The 17776-nt window shown below is 53.2% G+C and overlaps 7 protein-coding genes across 7 annotated transcripts; 1 reads left to right on the forward strand and 6 right to left on the reverse strand.

The window, feature by feature from the left end:
* Nucleotides 1-2: 2 nt before the first annotated feature.
* Nucleotides 3-1807, reverse strand: PG998_008235 (uncharacterized protein; the record flags this gene model as incomplete). The annotated part of the gene is made up of 3 exons (XM_066875051.1): nucleotides 3-1554; nucleotides 1618-1641; nucleotides 1728-1807. 3 exons carry the CDS (start codon nucleotides 1805-1807, stop codon nucleotides 3-5), a joined length of 1656 nt encoding a protein of 551 aa, XP_066730996.1.
* A 1760-nt stretch (nucleotides 1808-3567) lies between these two features.
* On the forward strand, nucleotides 3568-5010 carry PG998_008236 (uncharacterized protein; the record flags this gene model as incomplete). Its single annotated transcript, XM_066875052.1, has 1 exon — nucleotides 3568-5010. One exon carries the CDS (start codon nucleotides 3568-3570, stop codon nucleotides 5008-5010), a length of 1443 nt encoding a protein of 480 aa, XP_066730997.1.
* An 873-nt stretch (nucleotides 5011-5883) lies between these two features.
* Nucleotides 5884-6825, reverse strand: PG998_008237 (succinate dehydrogenase cytochrome b560 subunit; the record flags this gene model as incomplete). Its single annotated transcript, XM_066875053.1, has 3 exons — nucleotides 5884-6328; nucleotides 6487-6568; nucleotides 6786-6825. 3 exons carry the CDS (start codon nucleotides 6823-6825, stop codon nucleotides 5884-5886), a joined length of 567 nt encoding a protein of 188 aa, XP_066730998.1.
* A 662-nt stretch (nucleotides 6826-7487) lies between these two features.
* On the reverse strand, nucleotides 7488-7977 carry PG998_008238 (uncharacterized protein; the record flags this gene model as incomplete). The annotated part of the gene is made up of 2 exons (XM_066875054.1): nucleotides 7488-7720; nucleotides 7773-7977. 2 exons carry the CDS (start codon nucleotides 7975-7977, stop codon nucleotides 7488-7490), a joined length of 438 nt encoding a protein of 145 aa, XP_066730999.1.
* A 214-nt stretch (nucleotides 7978-8191) lies between these two features.
* PG998_008239 (uncharacterized protein) lies at nucleotides 8192-9867 on the reverse strand (the record flags this gene model as incomplete). The annotated part of the gene is made up of 5 exons (XM_066875055.1): nucleotides 8192-8583; nucleotides 8756-9063; nucleotides 9127-9284; nucleotides 9344-9620; nucleotides 9677-9867. 5 exons carry the CDS (start codon nucleotides 9865-9867, stop codon nucleotides 8192-8194), a joined length of 1326 nt encoding a protein of 441 aa, XP_066731000.1.
* Nucleotides 9868-12142: 2275 nt separating this feature from the next.
* On the reverse strand, nucleotides 12143-13072 carry PG998_008240 (cell surface protein; the record flags this gene model as incomplete). The annotated part of the gene is made up of 1 exon (XM_066875056.1): nucleotides 12143-13072. One exon carries the CDS (start codon nucleotides 13070-13072, stop codon nucleotides 12143-12145), a length of 930 nt encoding a protein of 309 aa, XP_066731001.1.
* Nucleotides 13073-14766: 1694 nt separating this feature from the next.
* Nucleotides 14767-17487, reverse strand: PG998_008241 (uncharacterized protein; the record flags this gene model as incomplete). The annotated part of the gene is made up of 4 exons (XM_066875057.1): nucleotides 14767-14984; nucleotides 15049-15502; nucleotides 15549-17056; nucleotides 17154-17487. 4 exons carry the CDS (start codon nucleotides 17485-17487, stop codon nucleotides 14767-14769), a joined length of 2514 nt encoding a protein of 837 aa, XP_066731002.1.
* Nucleotides 17488-17776: the final 289 nt, after the last annotated feature.

Genomic DNA, 17776 nt, shown 5'->3' on the forward strand with positions numbered 1-17776 from the left:
GCTTACTGCAATATTATAAGGCTGGTAGCAAGAGAAGGAAGGCCCCCTTTCGCCCTCAACGTCATCCCATCCAAAGTCCAGCCAATTCCACCCCAAGGGGTGGATACCACCCGTGACACTTGAATACCACTGGGTAGAGGTATCTCTACATTGGCAGCCGAGCTGCCAGGCGCCACGACGCTGACCAGAATTTGGTTGCCATTCATCCAGTAGGCGACATCGAGCCCTCCCTGCTGCCCGTCTTGCAATAATACAGGATTCGCACCGGTAAGGAAATCCTTGACGGGTGAGGCCGTGACCACTTTCGAGAGCTTCGAAAGCGCCTTATCAAGCTCGCTGGAGACCGGATAAATCCAAGCAAGCCGTGCCTTGGCGCCGTGGTTGAACGCCAGCATGTCCATGACCCATGCCTCGTCCGAGGTGGGATCGCGGCTCCAGTAGTCCTCGGGGATACTGAAAGACTGCGGCACCGCCCAGACTGGTTTCCGCATGGCGGTACCTCCAAGCCAGGCCTGGTAGCTTTGGAAGTCATCGATCCTATTTGGAACATCAAGGAGTGTCCCCTCGCAGTTGTCGCACCCGCAGTCGCCGAATGTCTCGTTACAAGACGTACCCCATTTCTTTGAGTATGTCGCATTGATCCCCACGGGATAGGCATCTTCCATGATGATGTCAGCGCCTGACGAGTATTCCTTGAAATAGTAATTTTGGCAATTGAGCACCAACGCAGTCGGGTGATATTTGTCAAGCGACGCGATCAAGTCGTAAGCCTGCTTCGGCGCATCCAGCGGGTCTTGCCAGCCGTCCGGCTCGTCGGCTGTGTACCAAGTGAGCAGCGAGGGGTGGTCCTTGACAAGAGGTACCTGCCACGCAAGCGAGCTCAGATTCTTGTATGTACCTCGCATGTCGTACTGGAAGAGCAGATTGACTCGATCCATGGTCTGAATAGTTGCCGACATATCGTCGTCCGCGAAAGAGGAGACGACATTCACCACGTTGTAGCCCTGCGACACATAGTTCTCGATATTGGAGGCACTCTTGTTCAAGTAACCTGAATAGTCTCCGTAAAACCCATAGGGGAAAATGGGCATGAAGACGCCGTTGGTAGTAGGATTTCGATACAGGAGGGATCCATACAAGTTATCAATCTTGACCACACTGCCGATGCTCTTCTCCGGAAGGAGAAATAGCTCGGTAGTCACGGAGTACTTGGTGTTGCTGTTGCGCGAGATTGCTGTCAAGGTAATCGGATATCCTTCCATTCGCGGTTCCATGGTTTTCAAATCAACCGGGAAGAGGTTGTCTGTCGTATTAGGCTTGATCGTACCACTCGCCAAGGTCTGGTTCTGCCATGTTATGGTAGCCTTCAGCTCATCAGGGGAACGACTCCACGGTGAACCATGAACATAGGAAATGGCAGCGTCGACAATGAACTCTCCAGACTCCTCGCTGGCTACATAGATGCTGTGCCTTGGTGTGATCTTGAGATCCAGTAGGGGTGTAGAAGACAGGCTAGGTGGCTCTAATTGACCTCCGGGAATGACCAGCGGTGACCTATAAAGAAGGAGCTGTCAGTTTTATGATCTCGGGAGAGATCCCAATTTCCCTGTTGCTTACCCGGCCTTATACGCCTTGCCACACCTGGAGAACAGCCGTTAGCGAGGTTACCATGAGCGTAGGACGGTGAATGCTTTTGCACATAAGCAACAGCACCGTGGGTGACTTACCATCGATCTTGGGCAGCAACGCTCGGAAGTAAAAGAGTTGCAACTGCGGCCAGAAGACCGCGAACTTTGACACCGCGCATCCTTTAGGTCCCTGAACTGGTGGTTGATGACCAAAACGAGGATGGAAAGCTGCTGAAAGGCGATTTTATAGGACACGACAACGTACGAGGGACCCAAGATCAAAACATCTCCTCGTGGTACTGGAACCCCAAATAGGAAGGTTCATTGATAGTGGATGGGCACTGGGTGTTATTATGCCGTCTCGGTACTTGAAGTATGCAGCCCCCGCAACTCAATTCCCGGAGGTTGCCCAGGCCCAAGCCAGGATTAGAGGGGTAAAGTGAAGGGATGGCTAATTGCAGGTACATACTCGAGTCAACAGCGACCATGTCCTTGCTTGCCCAGTCAAGCAATTGAGCAAAGTCTGTACGCAGGCTAGGGAAGATCAAAAATACGATGTCGACCTTGCATTGTGACCATGTCTAGTGTCGCTTAGACTTTGAGAGCCTTCGTGTACGCGGTAGTACTATCATCATGGGTTGGATTCGTTGTTATGGTGGTATGAGGTTCGTTGCCGCGATTCAGACTTACACAGCAATAATTAATTATACGCCGTTAAAGGAAACTGGTTAAACTCGTACTGCGCTGCCGCAGAAAGGTGCAAGTTTCAGGCACCTCCGTCACTTCAGGGCACCAGTGAAATACACAGAGCCGCGGACAATAAAGGATCAAGCCTGGACTGGGTTCTAGACTCGTGTTTGGCCCTTGGAGCGAAATGAAATATCGCAAACAGAATGAGGTCACTCAAGGGGATATTGGCGGCCCCATCCACAATTGGATTGAAGAAGGGGGCTCTTTGCATTTGCGGCGGCTTGAATGCAGGTATACGCTATGCTGTGTGATTGATATGATCCAAATCTCGGTAAGAGGTAAGGGCCACGAATCGCTCGTCATTTCTTGGCGGTACACAAGCTGGATGAGAAATTGCTATCAATCGGACTTCAAGACAATCAAGTTGGCAGTCAACTATTCCTCTAACTGCAAACCCCATTAGTATAGAAACTCGGTAAAAGCAAAGATGGAAATTGGTACCTGGAGAACAGAGACGGCGATGTTGTAAAGGGAGTATGCGCACCTTATATGCGAGTCACAATAATCGCAATTTCTCAACAAGCATACTTTGAGCAACTGGGAATGTCCATCTCAGGCGTAGAAATGGGCTTCTGGTAACTTCCGTTTTCAGACGGATTAGAATTGTTCTTTGCACTTCACGATGAGCAATCCCAAGAACTCCCCTGGGCTAAGCAGCCACACACAGCCACATCCACAGCCACATCTACCTTCTGTCGACCCCACTATCGATTTCTACCATTCAGTAATAAGGCTGAATCTCTAATATCCAACATCCATCAAGCTCATTCATCAGCCTTGTTGCTCGAGTTCAACTTTCCCTTTCCTTGACTGTTGTCTCTGGACAATTCAGGCGCAATAGCAGCATCGAATATTCGTACTTGCTCCCTTCCTGCATCAGCAGAAAAACCCCGGGGGCAGTCTTTTTCATCTTGGTCTCGTTGTTTCCGCTTGGAGGTCGCAAAGCATCCTCGAGGATGTGCGGCAAGCAACCGGTCTGCCTCTCCAAACCGAATTAACCTATCGGCATTCGCTCTGAACCTCGAGACTTTCCAAAGACAACCAGCCTTTTTCGAAGCACATAGAAAATAAACGATCCAAACCTTGCTGGCAAACGAATAAAACGTAATCCGAACCTGTTCCAACCCATACCATTCAAACTGCTATTCGATCAACCGCGAAATATCTCGAGGGGATCCGAAGATTCACGATGGCGTCAACTATTGCGGCCCGCGCGCCGGCTCCCCAAGATGCCGCGCACAAGCCCAACGAGCCGCGCCTTCTTTGGAATCCCGAGAACGTGAAAGATGTGGCCGAGTCCGTCGGCATCGGCAACCTCGGTGACGAGGCTCTTCGTGTCTTGTCGCAAGATGTCGAGTACCGCATCGGCCAAGTCATTGTCGAGGCACTGCGATTCATGCGCGCGGCGAAGCGCACCAACATGACGGTTCAAGACATATCCCAAGCCTTACGCGTCCTGGACGTCGAGCCCTTGTACGGATATGATTCTACGCGCCCACTCCGGTACGGCGAGGCGAGTCTTGGTCCCGGTCAGCCGTTGTTCTACATCGAGGATGAAGAAGTGGATTTCGAGAAGCTCATCAACGCGCCGCTGCCCAAGGTCCCCAGAGATATGACCTTCACCGCCCATTGGCTTGCCATCGAAGGCGTCCAACCCTCCATCGCCCAAAACCCCAGTACATCGGAGGCACGCTCGCAAGACATGCTGCCGAAGGGTCCTGGTGCCAACCCTGCGCTGCCTGCTCTTGCCGGCGCTCAATCTGCCAATTTCCGGCCAGCTGTCAAGCACCACCTCAGTCAAGAGCTGATACTCTATTTCGAGAAGGTGCAGACGGCCATCTTGAACGACGATCCGGACCAAGAAGTCGAGCGTCTCCGCGAAGCTGCGCTAGGCTCCATATCCTCTTCACCTGGTATTCACCAGCTGATCCCGTACTTCGTGACATTCTTCTCCAACGAGGTCACCCACCACATGGATGATGTGTTCATCCTCCGCCAGGTGCTCGCGGGCACCAGTGCTCTCGTCAACAACCCCGAGCTGCACCTGGATCCATATGCCAACTCGCTGATAATCCCGGTGCTCACCTGCCTCATGGGCCGCCGCTTAGGCTCAGAAAACGGCACGGACGCGCTTAAAGAGCAATACCAGCTCCGCGAATTGGCAGCCAGCCTAGCGGGACGAATCGTCCGTAAATTCTCGCGATCCAACAAGATGTTACGGCCCAAAACGACGCGAACCTGCCTGAAGAACTTCCTGGACCCTAACGCGCCCTCGGCTGTCTGGTACGGCAGCATCCTAGGCGTCTCGGCAGTGAGCGGGCCCGAGGGCGTCCGCATCCTGCTACTGCCCAACATGAAGGACTTCGATACCAACATGTTACAAAAGCTCAAGGAGGGCAACGAGAACTCCCGCCTCGAGTACGAAGCCATCATTGGCGCCATCATCAAGGCCATCCGCACTCTCGTGCCGGACTCCGACCTCGTCATGACTAACGGCGTCAATGGCGCCGGCAGCGAGCGCGATATCCAGAGTGTCAAGGAGTTCCTAGGCGACGCGGTCGGCAGTAGGCTTGCTGTACTGGGCGATCATCGTCTCATACAGGCTGTTCTGGATGCCAAGTCGTTCAACTAAAGTGGATAATGAATCAATACCCGAGGGGAGGAAGGATGCGTGGCAGATGATATGGGAGAATAACAGGATAGAGAAGGGAGGGGAGAACCAGACGCAGCAGCTTGTAATTAAGGCATTGGCGCACCAGGAGAGATATGGCGTTCTTGGCGTATACCACGAGATAAAGTGAATGAATGGGTTGCTTTGGGAATCAATGATATGCATGAGGGGGCAAGTTTGGGTTGCTTGCTTGCTTGCAGGAAGCACCCAAAGCTGCGAAGCAAAGCCCTGGGTGGCGGGGTCTTTGTTATCGCAACGAAGACGCGGGATGAAGACTGAGGAAGGAAGCGGTCTGCTGCCTCAAGTACTTCCTTCCAGCCGCATTGCCTAACAGGACAGGGTGTGAATGAAATATGTTCAACCAAAAATGGCCTTTGTTTTTCCCTGTGAAAATTGTCATGTGTTTGTCGATGTGTGGGGTTAAGCAAGGCATCGCCTGTTCAACTGGTTATCCAACTACTCAAGTACATATTCTCGGCGATGCCTAGCTGCCTGGGTGGGAGTTGCTCTGCTGGTTTCACACGGGGCTCAGATGACCTTAGTTTCTTAGAAGAATATGGAAGTGTACATTGGGCACAATAATGTATCTAATCGTGCAGGAACACCTATCGTCTCACTCAACCCGTTATACGCCTTCCTATGTGTTGCCCCTTTCCGCATATTTCTGCGCCCGGCCAAGCAACTGATGCTACATATTCCAGGCCCGAGCTACTGCGTTTAGCCGGCCTCAAAGGATGGCCTTGCGTCCTTATTTGCCCATTGGGCTGTGAACCACTCAACTGACACACTGCCTCCCATAACAACAACCTCGCCCTCTCCTCTCTCTCCTTTCGTTTACATGAAGAACGCAATGCCGAAAGCGGAGACGACACTGGCGCCCAGGATGGCGTAGCCGCCGGACATGACGGACTTCTTGGAGAAGCCCTTAGCCGTGTCCCAGGTGAGGTGGCGGCAGCTGTTGATGCCGTGGAAGGCAAAGGGCCAGGCGAGGAGGAACTTGAGGGAGCCCTTGACGGCCAGAGGGAGGGAACCGAAGGCGGCGGCCAGCGAGGCCGACTCGATGTGCCAGCCGAGGAGGGGCGCGGCCAGGTACGCCGTCCCAAAGACGTACAGGCCGCCGCTGAAGACGCCGCCCGTGATGCGGTTCCAGATCGAGCCGCCGAACCACGTCTGCGTCGGGTCGTACACCTGCAAGTGGGGGGAGATGGGGCGCTGTCGGCGCTGCGCGGCCAGGATCGAGTGCGCGTCGGTCTCGGTTATCTTATTCGTCGAGGCTGGGCTGCGAGGTCGCGGCAGGTATTTTGGTTAGCTAGTTGTCATTTTGCTTGCGTGATGGTGGGCTGTTGGAACAGGTAGAGGGGCAAACAAGAAGCCGCCGCCGCCGCCCCGCGCGCGCGTGTATGCGATTGACATGGAGAACATAGGGTGTCGGCTTACCGGGTCTGGACAGTGCTGGTAGCCTTGGCCGAGAGGACGAGGCGAGGGAGGTTCTGGGAGAAGAAGACATTGGGCTTGGCTCCTGTTTACACGGGTCAGCGCTGGTTCACAAGCCATTCAATTCAGTCTTGGATTTGAGTGATGTCAGTGGTCCAACAGGTGGAACATCGGCAAGACGAATTCCCCAGAATCGTCCAATTGGCATGCCTGTCCACCGCTGTCACCAGTATCGTTGTCCGATAAATCGCCCATATCCAAAGAAGCTCGAAGAGAGTCCATCGCGAGAACCATCCACTTACCCTGTTGCAGGGCCCGCACGCCGACTCGTGATACGTTCATGGTGTTTAGACGTGTGCCCGACTGCTGCTATAGCTCCTGGTGGTATCGAATCCTTCCAATGTCGGCCGTAGGTAAAGTCGAAGTCGTTTGTTGAAGGCACTACTCCAGATGAACGTCAACGTCAAACAGCCTGCATCATCGGGACGATCAATCAAAGGACGACGACCTCAGACTAGCGCCCCACATGCCTTCCCTTCCTCGGCTTTGGCCTGACCAATAGCAAAGCTTCAATTTCTCACTGCTTGCCTGCTTTGCTCGTGGCCCAACTACCAACTCAGAGGATCACGTGATTGGCCACGCTTATGGAGCTTTGCGGGACCGCGTAACAAAAGCAGCTTCTGATTTCCTCAACGCAGTTTCTCTCTTTCCTCTTTTCCTCTCCAGATAGACTGAGTGTCCAGATCGTGCAGCGCCCGTCAATGGGTGTTGCTACTCGGTCAACAGGCGGCCTTTTTGGCTGTATGGACGCTCGGAGAGCAAACATACTTGGGAAAGTAGGATCCTTCGTTAATCTCGGCCTCGTGTTACACCATCGCGAGTTCGTTTCATTCTGTGATCTACATATCAAAATTGATTCACCCTGCTATGCTATTGTCGTGTATTACGTAATTGATGGTAACCGATGCACGCATTTGCTTCTCGGGAGACATCTTGGAAAGCATCTACGTGGGGTTGGTCGCTTGGTTTTCCCATTGCGCAGGCAGAAACTGTCCCATCCGATCCTGCCACAGCTTGCGATCAAATCGGCCCGCCTTCAACGCTTCGGCATCCCCAGCATACTCAAAAAGGTATTTGCAACAGTGCACCCTGCAGGCATCTGTCTCATATCGCTCTAATTTCTCCTCTTGTTCCCGGGTTGGAATTTGTAACGCCTGCCCAGTCACTTCGTTCCCTTCTATGTTATCAATTAGAGCAGGGTATTGGCCCCACGAAGCAAGTTCGTATACCACATTGGTTCAGGGCGGCCATGCCATCGAGCGGTGGTATGAATATTGCCTTCTCCATGAAGTTTGGTCCCGCAGCTTCGAGTGAGGCAAGGTATACGGAAGGTCGTTGAGCCATTGACTGTGGCTTTTTGACTGCAGCCGAGGGGCACATGAGTGGCGGCGGCAAGGGTGGTGGGGTTGGTGCTCGTTTCTCAGATGAGTCCATGTTTTTTTTTGTTGTTTTTTTGATGAGATGAGCAGAAATGAAGCATGTGTATGTTATGTTATTGAGTGCAAGGAAGAGCATTCTCTAACGTAACTGCCTGAAAAAGCGATGTGCGTCTAAAGCCTGCAGGCTGCAACCTGGGACAACTTCAGCCCAGCTCGAAGCGAGGGAGGGCCGTCAGTCATCAACGAATGAAAAGGGGTAGGAAAGCAACTCAAAGACAAACCAGAACTGCAGCGAAGAAGCCTAGCATGCCTAATAATCCATTGGGTGACTCCCATCGGGCAGAGACAGCGTTTTTCTTCTTGTCATCCTCGTCCTTCTTACCATCTCCATCCTTCTTATCCTCTTTCTTTTCCTCGGACTCCTTAGCCCACTCAACGTACTGACCAGTTATGATTGATGCCGTCGGCTTAGCGATCCCCTCGGTATTGACTGAAGAAATCTCGGTCGCAGCCGAAGTCAATGCGATTGCGTGTTCTATCTTATCCACAGCCGCAACGTTGATGGCCAGCGCATAAGCAGCAGCGTTGGCAACAGTAGCACTTGGGCAGCTACTCGTGGTCATGGTCTCCACGTTGGTCGCTACGACAGTCTGCCCGTAGCCTGGGGGGGCAATTTATAGCAGCGACGGCGCAATTTGTCACATTGTAGGTTGCCGTAGTGACGGTCGTGCCGGTGGCGGCCTGCGCGCCGCCGGCGCACGACGAAGGGGCTGCTATCGCGGCTGCAGTGGGCCGGAAGGGTTTGCCCGTCGCGGGAAGGCACGTCGACACACTGCCTCGGTAGAAGACAGTCGCGGCTGCGGCGGCGTCGCCTGTGCAGTCCTTCTTGCCACAAGCAGAAGCATACGCGTATGCCCCCGCGTTTGATTCGACGTCGACAGAGAAACAACCTGCGGCGGGTGACGACCTTCCACTCAGTGTCACCTGGGCCAAATTCAGAAAGGCGCCTGCTTTGCCTGTTGCTGATAATCCTTTAGCTTCGGCAACGATTCCTGCGTCGGCACGGAACCGGATAGCCGCTGTGATATTGGCCGAGGTATCGTTAATGGCGACTGGAATAAGTCCGAACTTTACATCAGGACTGTACCCATTTATTAGATTCATACTTGAGAAGAAGGCCACGGGTTCAGTTTCAGAGTCTTACAGTGGAAGAATGACGCTGGAAAAATCCGGGACCTTTACTTGCAACCCAGTAGTATTGTCTGTCACAGCGAAATGGAACCCTCCTGATGCTTCGACAGACGCGCTTACTTGGATAATAAGTTCGGCGATCAAGCTTATATCAGCATCCACTCCTCTTGACTTTATATGTATCAGCTCCGGTGATCAAAGGTAGAAGATGGGACAAGCTTTAACAATACCCTGACAGTCTTCTTATCCTTTTTACCACCCCTTTTACCACTGGGCAGCTGGAACACGTAGGTACCTTGCGCACTTGCGGCGAGACCAAAGTTAAAGTAGCCTCCAACATTGGTGAAGTTGAGCCGTGCATACACGCTCGGGCGGTGGAGATCAACTTGTGTGAGTTCGACTTGTGCGGTGACGGTTCCCCAAGTACGGCAGTCAAGACATTCGACGGAGACCTTTGTTGTCGCACTGGCGTCATGTTGGCCGCGGGCGACGGCGCCAGTCCATTGCCTATTTCTTTATTTAATGCAACAGTTCGTCTCCGCTAGGGGTCGGACCAAACTTACCCTGAGAAGATTGGTCTGTCTTTAACCTGCCAGCCCAAGTCGAACTTCTTCGGCTCATCCTTGATTGTCAGATCACGGGTTTCCAACACCATGAGATCACGACTGGAGGTCGTGGCAGTAATTTCTGTCGACAGAGATGCTGCAACCGAAGCGACTACCAAAAGCCTCCCAATAGTCTTGAGTGGCAACATTGTGATAGGGGATCGTCGACACGATGTGTAGTATCAGCAGGTTTTAGTGTTGGGGATCGCTGGCGGTCTTTGCATGAGATTCATGAGAATAGATTATACATACTCGTGTGTCGATCTCTATTACTTATAGATATGACCCAGTCCCTCTCATTTAAGTCAGGGGGTTTTCTCATGAACAGCCCCCACAGAAGACTGGAATTACAACAGACGCAAAGTGCAAAAATAGAATCGTTGTGGCTTATCCTACGCCGTAAAAGCTGAAAATTATAGATGAAATGAATATTAAGCTGTATTAGAAGAGAGGCAAAGTGCATAACTGGGCTTTTATCGCTTGTTACACAGCATTCAAGCTGAGAAGCTGAGATAGAAGAGGCTGCAGCCTTATAGCCTGACGTCCCATCTTGCGAGAACATTCATACCAACCCATGTAATTGATAAGACGATTCTCAGCCTTGAATTAGAGAAATTCTGTAGCTATTATTAGTGTATGGGCTTGAAACACAAACAATATGAGTAGGAACTACGCCCGAGTTATCTGTCAAACTCCTACCGGGCTCACTAATCGCACCAGGTATTTGATATGGTCCGGGCCTAAATAGTTCTATTTCCAGGTCGAAGGGGTATCAAGCCTCAGTCAGCGCCCAAAACGGGCTGTATTTGCTTATATGTAATATCTATCTCTAGCCACCATCTGGCCTTTGCTCTAAAGCCTAAGGGGCCGTCTATAGAATGCGTTAAAAAGGGGGAGGGGGTTGATAATTTAAGACTCCAGGTTCTTATCACCTTTACTAATTACAGAAATTATCACGAACGCACTGCGATCCACTACTATATTAGTGTATGTAAAGGGACGCGTAATAAAATAACGCGCTTCTTATACTATCCGTATCTTTAAGGCCGGACTTTCAGGTGTATCTCAAGCAGTTTTAGCTATATCAAAACCCCTTTTTTAACATGCGAAAACTCGAGGAAGAAACGTATTGCGCGTTCAGAGACAAGCATATGCCTCTCGAGATCTAGAAAGATACTGGGTACTGCTTTCATTTAGAGGCCGGCAAGCCTGGTCGCAGCCACGAGGTCATTACGAAATTCCGTAGATATCTAACAGCGCTCAAAGGCATGTGCCGGTGACAACCCAGGATTCCTTGGTGTCACATGAGTTTGAATCTTTTCTGCTTGCCATCTATCATCATTCTCCACTTGAGAGGCTGATGTTGGAAAATAGAGGTGAACATGATGGAAACAAGCTATTGCATTGCTTTAAGGTATGCAGAAGGTCAGGGTAACATTCGTCAAGAACACCACCACCCCTTGGTAAGGATTATTCAGGGACTTGTTCCAAATATATCATTAAAATATTGGCACAAAGAGTATCTAAGAACCAATAATGACAGGCTACAATCTCTACAGTATGTCAGCGGTCCTGATGTGGCGAGCCGGTCGTCTGAAGGATGTTCACGTTCATGCTATGACAACTCTTCATTTCGGTTTTGGTTTTCGGGAGCTCCTTCGGCTGAAGTTTGATCACGAAGGGTCCGTCCCGTTAACGGAATGGCGATTTTTCGGCCGCGTCATCCAAAGTTAAACCTTGTCCCTCACACTTCGACACATGTAATGATCTTGACGTTTGAAAGTCTATCTAAACACGTCCTTCAACATACTAAATACCTAATCTTGAGTATGGGACGAAACTTCAACTCGAGTCGCAAAATGCAGATCTCGACGATATGATGGAGGACCGAGTAACAAACAGCTAGCAGCGCACTCAAGTCAAATCGGGTGCTGCCCAGGTCATCGGCCCCTGAGTTGACAAGCCCCCAAGATATTACATACCAAAGGCATTGAAATGTTGTCACAATCACCAAACTCATGAAGGCAGAGAAGATTTCGTCGACGGGTATATATAACTGTATCTACAACGATCATAAAGGAATGTCCCGAGCCCCTCCTATTCCATCCCAGACAACCCATTTGTTGCCTGCTGGTAACCAGAGGAGGGGCCATGTGGTGATCCACCATATATCATATACAAACATCAACCGCATCAAAGCAGTGTACAAAATTCGATGTGTTGTCAAAAAGAAGAAAACCTCCCCTCGCTGCCCCCTCACAGTCGACGGAGCGAAGTGATAAGAAATAATTGAGACTCCCAGCGCCGATGCCCCTCATAAGACCCTTTTCCCACGATCAGGTATCACATCCGTATCCATATCCGTCTATAGGTTCCATGGCCAAAGAAAATCCGAGCCAGCAAGCACACACGGGATCGAGCCGCTTACTCGAGGCTCTGGCGGGCCTCCTCAGCGCGCTTCTTGATGCGGTAGGCGATGGCTCGCTTGCGGGCAGCGGTGGTCTGGGTGAAGGCGGCGGAGCCACCGAAGGGGCCGGCGGGGGTGTTGTTGCGGACGCGGACGACGCAGACGTTGTTGGCGCCGCCAACGCTGGCCTCACAGGTCATGCCCTGGGGCATGGCGACCTTGACGTTGAAGTCGGTCATGGTGGCGGTGGAGAGACCGGCAACGAAGCCGGGCACGTCCTGAGTCACCTCGGCCTTCTTGAAGGCGGCCATGTCAGTGCCACCGGAGGTGCCGTCGATCATGGCCTCGAGAGGGCCGGCACCATCCTGGTTGATCTGGCGGAACTGGAGAGTGACCTCGCCGTTGTCGTCGGCAGTGGGAAGGCCACCTGAAGCGCCCTTGCCAGCGGTCGACGCCACGTTAGTCTCGGCGGCAGTCTTGGTCTGCGTGCCCTTGGCCTTGGTGGCGCCACCAGCACCGCCGGCACCTCCGCCGAGGAGGCCGCTCAGGAAACCACCTTGACGGCGGAACTTGGCGCTGTTCTTGCTGGCACCCTTCTGGCCGACGTTGGCGGGAATGTTGTCCTCAACACCGACACCGGTGCCGTTGTTGGTGGGAGCGACACCGCCACCCATGAAGCTGGCGATCATGGTAGCAGCCTCAACCTTGCCGTTTCCTTGAGTGCGTCCAAGGGGGCCGGCCTTGCCGGACTGGATCTCGCGGTCACGGATGATGGCGGTATCAGCTTGAGAACCGCAGCCGTTGCTGGAGCAGTCTCGGGGAGTGCCGTCAGCGACTGTGAGACCGGGCATCTCCACTCCGTTGGCACCAACAACCTTGGTAACCAGGCCGTGGCCAGAGACGGAGGCGACGAGGCCGGCAGCAGCGAGGACGAGAGAGTAACGCATCTTGATGGTGGGTATGTGTGTGATGGGATGAACCGAAAAGGTGAAGAAGAGTGAAAGAAGGATATACGCTTAAAGTGCCACCGGGGCTTGTGATGAAGTGAAGAAGAAGGGAGGAAGAAGAGGATCGAAAGAACTGCTTTGATGGTTGTGATGTTTGATGGTGATGATGAGGAAATAGAAGCCTTACTCTCGAGAGGAACTGGTCCCCTTTATACAGAATCTGTCCGATATCATCTTCATCTGATATTTACACGCTTACACACAGGATGCCACTGTATTCACCGGACGAGCTGGCCTCCGGGCCATGGCCTCAACCGATGGGATAGAAGGGGGCAGCTAGTGTTGTTTCCGGCGCCTGGCAAGGGCAAGGGGGATGATGTTTGGAGTTTCTTTGTTGCGCCCATGCTCGCAACCCCACTGCGGAACGATTCACACGACAGAGTCAAGATGCATGCTACACGTACCAGCCTGCTAGAACAGAACGTCTCTAGCCTGGGCAAGTAAGCTTAAGGTATGATGGAACGGTGGGGAAGCGGGAAGCCCTGGCGAGGAAGCTGGAAAGCAAAACAGGCAGTCTCAGACGGGGCCAAGAGAGAGCAGGGAGCGAATCGCAAGTCGGAGCCGATGGAAACAGCGGGTTTTGGCCGCCAACCTCTGGCTCCAGCCCGGAGGTTGCAGCTGCTACTGGCTGCGGCAATGTTGTTTGACAGGCTGATGGACGAATCGCATTACAGAAGACGAACCCCGGTCGGTAATGGGGTCTGACGGGGGAGACGGCGTTCTGCAGTGGAAACGGAACGCATTACCGTCTTGGCAGTGATCACAAACATCTACAGGTCTCAGGTCTCAGGTGGGCCATCTTGGTGTGGTTGGGGGCTGCCTAGGTTCTGCCCGGGGCGCCTTGTGCGCTGCAGTAGCTGGGGAATCTTTAGTGGGGTCTCCCCTACCGGAACCCTACCAGGGCCCGACAGAGGCTCTTGCCCTGCGGTAGTGGGACAGTAGCGCCCGAGTGGGAGTCCCAGCGCGCCGCCACAATTGTATTACAAGTGTGAGAGCATCGGAGGCTTCCCATACCTTCTGCACACTCAGATACCGTAGCCTCTCCAGGGGGATTGTCCCATTGCCGATCTTCCACACAAGCACCGCTGACTGCAAGCACTGACGGCCGATCTGGACTTAAAACAACCTGGTTTGGGGCCTGCCTTGCTAGCTTAGCCGGAGCAATGCACTGCCACCTGCCAACCCGGCAAGACTAGCTGCTGGCTCTCCACTCTCCCACTGTATGTACCGATGAGCCTCCAGTTCCCGCAGAGGTATTGGGCCTATCGCGCACTCGCGCTCGATGCGTTTTGTGGGTGATCGCCGCCAGGAACGTGGCATCCTGTCCGTGTTGCTGTCACCAAACACCTGCTACACCCACTGGTTATGTGAGGACTTGCTCTTTTGGGCAACGGACGCGAACCACACCATTGAACATGAACCCCCACAGCCCGACCTGGTCGGCTATCTTGATTTTCCTACAGCCTGCCGCGGCTGCCTCCTCCCGCTATGGATCGGGGGACGGACGGCAGTGACGGCAGCGTCTCATTATCATTACAAATTTTCTTTTTCTTCTTTTCTGTTCCAGATACCCTCAGCTGCCCCTTTCGTCACATCGCAAAGTCAAAGCGGCGTCATCCCGTCGCCTCCTTGCTCTAGCTCCTGAATAGCGCCACGTTTGAGACGAAGCCGGCCTGGTTCTCCCAACTAGCAACATCGGTGCCGTCCTGAGTGATCATGGACGTTGTCCCAACCGTGTTGAGATTGTACACGGACACGCCACTCGACTCGATGCTGAAGATGCGCGACTGGCACTTTGTGCTATTGCCCTGGTCCGAGCAATGCACATCGTTGTTGTTGAAGAAGGAGTACACTGCAAGGCCTTGTTAGTATCACATCCCATCGGGTTACACTACATGGGGGAGATATCTACTTACTTCCGGCTCCGTAGACCAAGATGTCTCTGCTGTCGACAACACGCATGCCCCAACCGTCTTCGCCCTTCTTGAACCCCGGGTCTTTGTACCTGGAATCTTGCGGGAATGGGAACAGCGCATCCGGGTTCGGCTGGTAGTAAGCTGTCTCGGTCTGGATCTGGCCCATGAACACATCTCTGGTGCTCACGAGATTGTACTGGTAGAGGGAGTGATGCTCAACTCCAGATCCCACGAGCCAAACGCCACCCGTGACGCTCTCGATCAGCAAGCCTCTTCCGGCATAGACGGTGATTTGGGTCTTGTTGAAGTCATCGACGTCATGGTCAGCAATCCAAATCCAGCAGTTCTCCATGTACAGACCCGAGGCGAAGGGGGTCACATGCACCGACATGAAAGCACCGACACACTCATCCTTAACGGCAGTAGTGACGGGAACCTCGGGTGTCTTGAGGCACTGCTCAACTTGTAATTGCGATCCGGCGAAGCCTCCCCACGCGTACATGCACATTCCACATGCCCGAGATGGCACCGGGCCTGGACACTATGTTCCACTCGACGAGGATGGCACCGGCTTGGGCGCCCTGAGTGCTGACGAACATGTCGGACCATTCGACTGTGCCAATTTCACCACCCGCAGCACCAACTCGCACAACAGGCTTCGGGTCATGCATGTTGTTGAAGTAGCTTCCAGACGACATGATGACTGGTAAAGCCTCGCCAATGATCCTGGAGCCGGCGGGAACGTACAATGTCTTGGTTACCTTATAGTAGCCGGCATTGACCAACAGAACCTTGCCACTTTTAGCTGCTTTGTTGATGGCACCCTGCAGAGCATCGGTGTCGTCGGTATGGCCATCGCCAGTGGCACCTTCAGCACGCGCGATAACAAACTGTGAGATGGGCAGGTTCTCATACTTGGGCATGGAGCGCTGGTAATAGTCGGCTCCAGCCGTCAGGCTGGTCGGCCGGTTGTTAGGAGTGATCTGTCCCTGGACTGATTCGCGCTGGCTCTTGAGAGAGTACTGGCTCCCTTGGCCCCAGGCAGTGATCTTCTTGACCCCAGACGTTCCATCGAGGAGTGTTGTGCCCGAAGGACCTTCGATGGCTACGCGGACGTTGTTGAGAGAGACGTTCTCGAGAATGAGGGCGCCGGCGGAAGAATTGCTCGGAGTGGGACGAGCTGTGATCACGGCCGTATCCGTGTTCGAGAATTCGCTATCGAAGAGCACGACTGACGCCACGTTGAGCTCGCCCTTGTCGTTGACGGCCGTGAGGTTCAGACCGACGGTACAGTTGTTGATCTTGAGCCCGTAGTACGTCCAACCCCAGTCCCAGGCCTGGTCGATGGCAGCAACGACACTGTCAAAGGTCAGGTTGCGCATGGTGAATTGCTGGTTGCCGATGGCCATGCCCTGGGCGCCTCCAGTGAAGAAGAGGTCGCTCATGAAACCGCCAGAGCCCTCGGCGATGAACACGCCTTGGTGCTGCGTGCCAGTCGCCTGCGACAGCTTGAAGATGATGTTCTGCAGCAAAGTAGCCTGCGAGACAGTCCAGTGGATACCGGCAACCTGCAATGACGGCCGGACCTCGGTCGTGTCGATGATGATATTACGAACCTGAGTCCAGAAGACGTCGGTGGCGCCCCAACCCAGCTTACCGTCGGATCCGTACTGGTTTCCGTCGATGACCCAGCGAGCGCGGAACTGGGAGCTCCCCTTAATGGTAGGCATGCAATTGGGGTTCCCCACAATCTGGGTGTAGTAGTAGTTGACAATGGAGTCCGAGACGATATAAGTACCGTTGGGAAAGTACACCAGAGCAGGGCTAGTGGTCGACGAAGCACACTTGCCAGGAGCGCACCTGTTCCCGTCGCTGATGGCACGGTTGATGGCGGCAGTGTCGTCCGTCACTCCGTCACCCTTGGCGCCGTAGTCCATGACATTGCGAAAGACCTTGTAGTCTGCCGGGTTCGCATTGAAAGCTGCGATTCCCTGGGCCTCCAGATCCTCTGCATCCAATTTAAGGTCAGTTCTCACATTTCAGGGGTATTTCACACAGTGGATCTCTGTGGAAACGAAACGGGGCGCTTGTTGAGAAATACGTACCGAGCCAGTAAGCGCAAGCAGAGGGCGTGGATGACGCAGAGCTTGTGGTAAGTGAGCTGCTGGCGGTACTGGAAACCGTTGACGATGCAGTTGACGAAGTGATAGATACGGAGTTGGAAGTGGAACTGGCCGTCGCCGAAGCACTCTGGGAGTTTGTGGCTGAAGCCGTGTTGGAAGCCGTGCTCACGGGTACATCTCGCGAGGAGATGGCAGTGGAAGACGCACTGGCGCTGGATATACTAGCCGAGATAGGCAATGATGAGGGTATACACTTGGCCAGAGTGGTAGACGCGGACGCGAGGAAAGATATCGAAACCACTGACTTGACGCGCATTGTGCAAAGAGTGTCACGGGATATAATAGATCCCAATTAGTGAATATGTATGTATATATATATATATAATAACGAGTGACGGGCTGTCGTCGATGGCGATGTCAACGGCAACGGCTGGGGGTTACTTTCAAAAAAAGAAAAGCAGTTTCTGGGGTGAGAAAGCACGTCAATGCTTGCCCTCCCTTACGTGGAAGGCCATGAGCAACACCAGCGGCGTTGAGCCTGCATATGTATTGAGGGACGTCGCCATGGGAAATTGGTGGCGGCCTCGGCGGTCCCAAGGCAGCGG

The sequence above is a fragment of the Apiospora kogelbergensis genome, assembly GCF_038363985.1.
Source record: "Apiospora kogelbergensis strain CBS 113332 chromosome Unknown utg000005l_segment0_segment0, whole genome shotgun sequence".
Classification (NCBI taxonomy): Eukaryota; Fungi; Ascomycota; class Sordariomycetes; order Amphisphaeriales; family Apiosporaceae; genus Apiospora; species Apiospora kogelbergensis.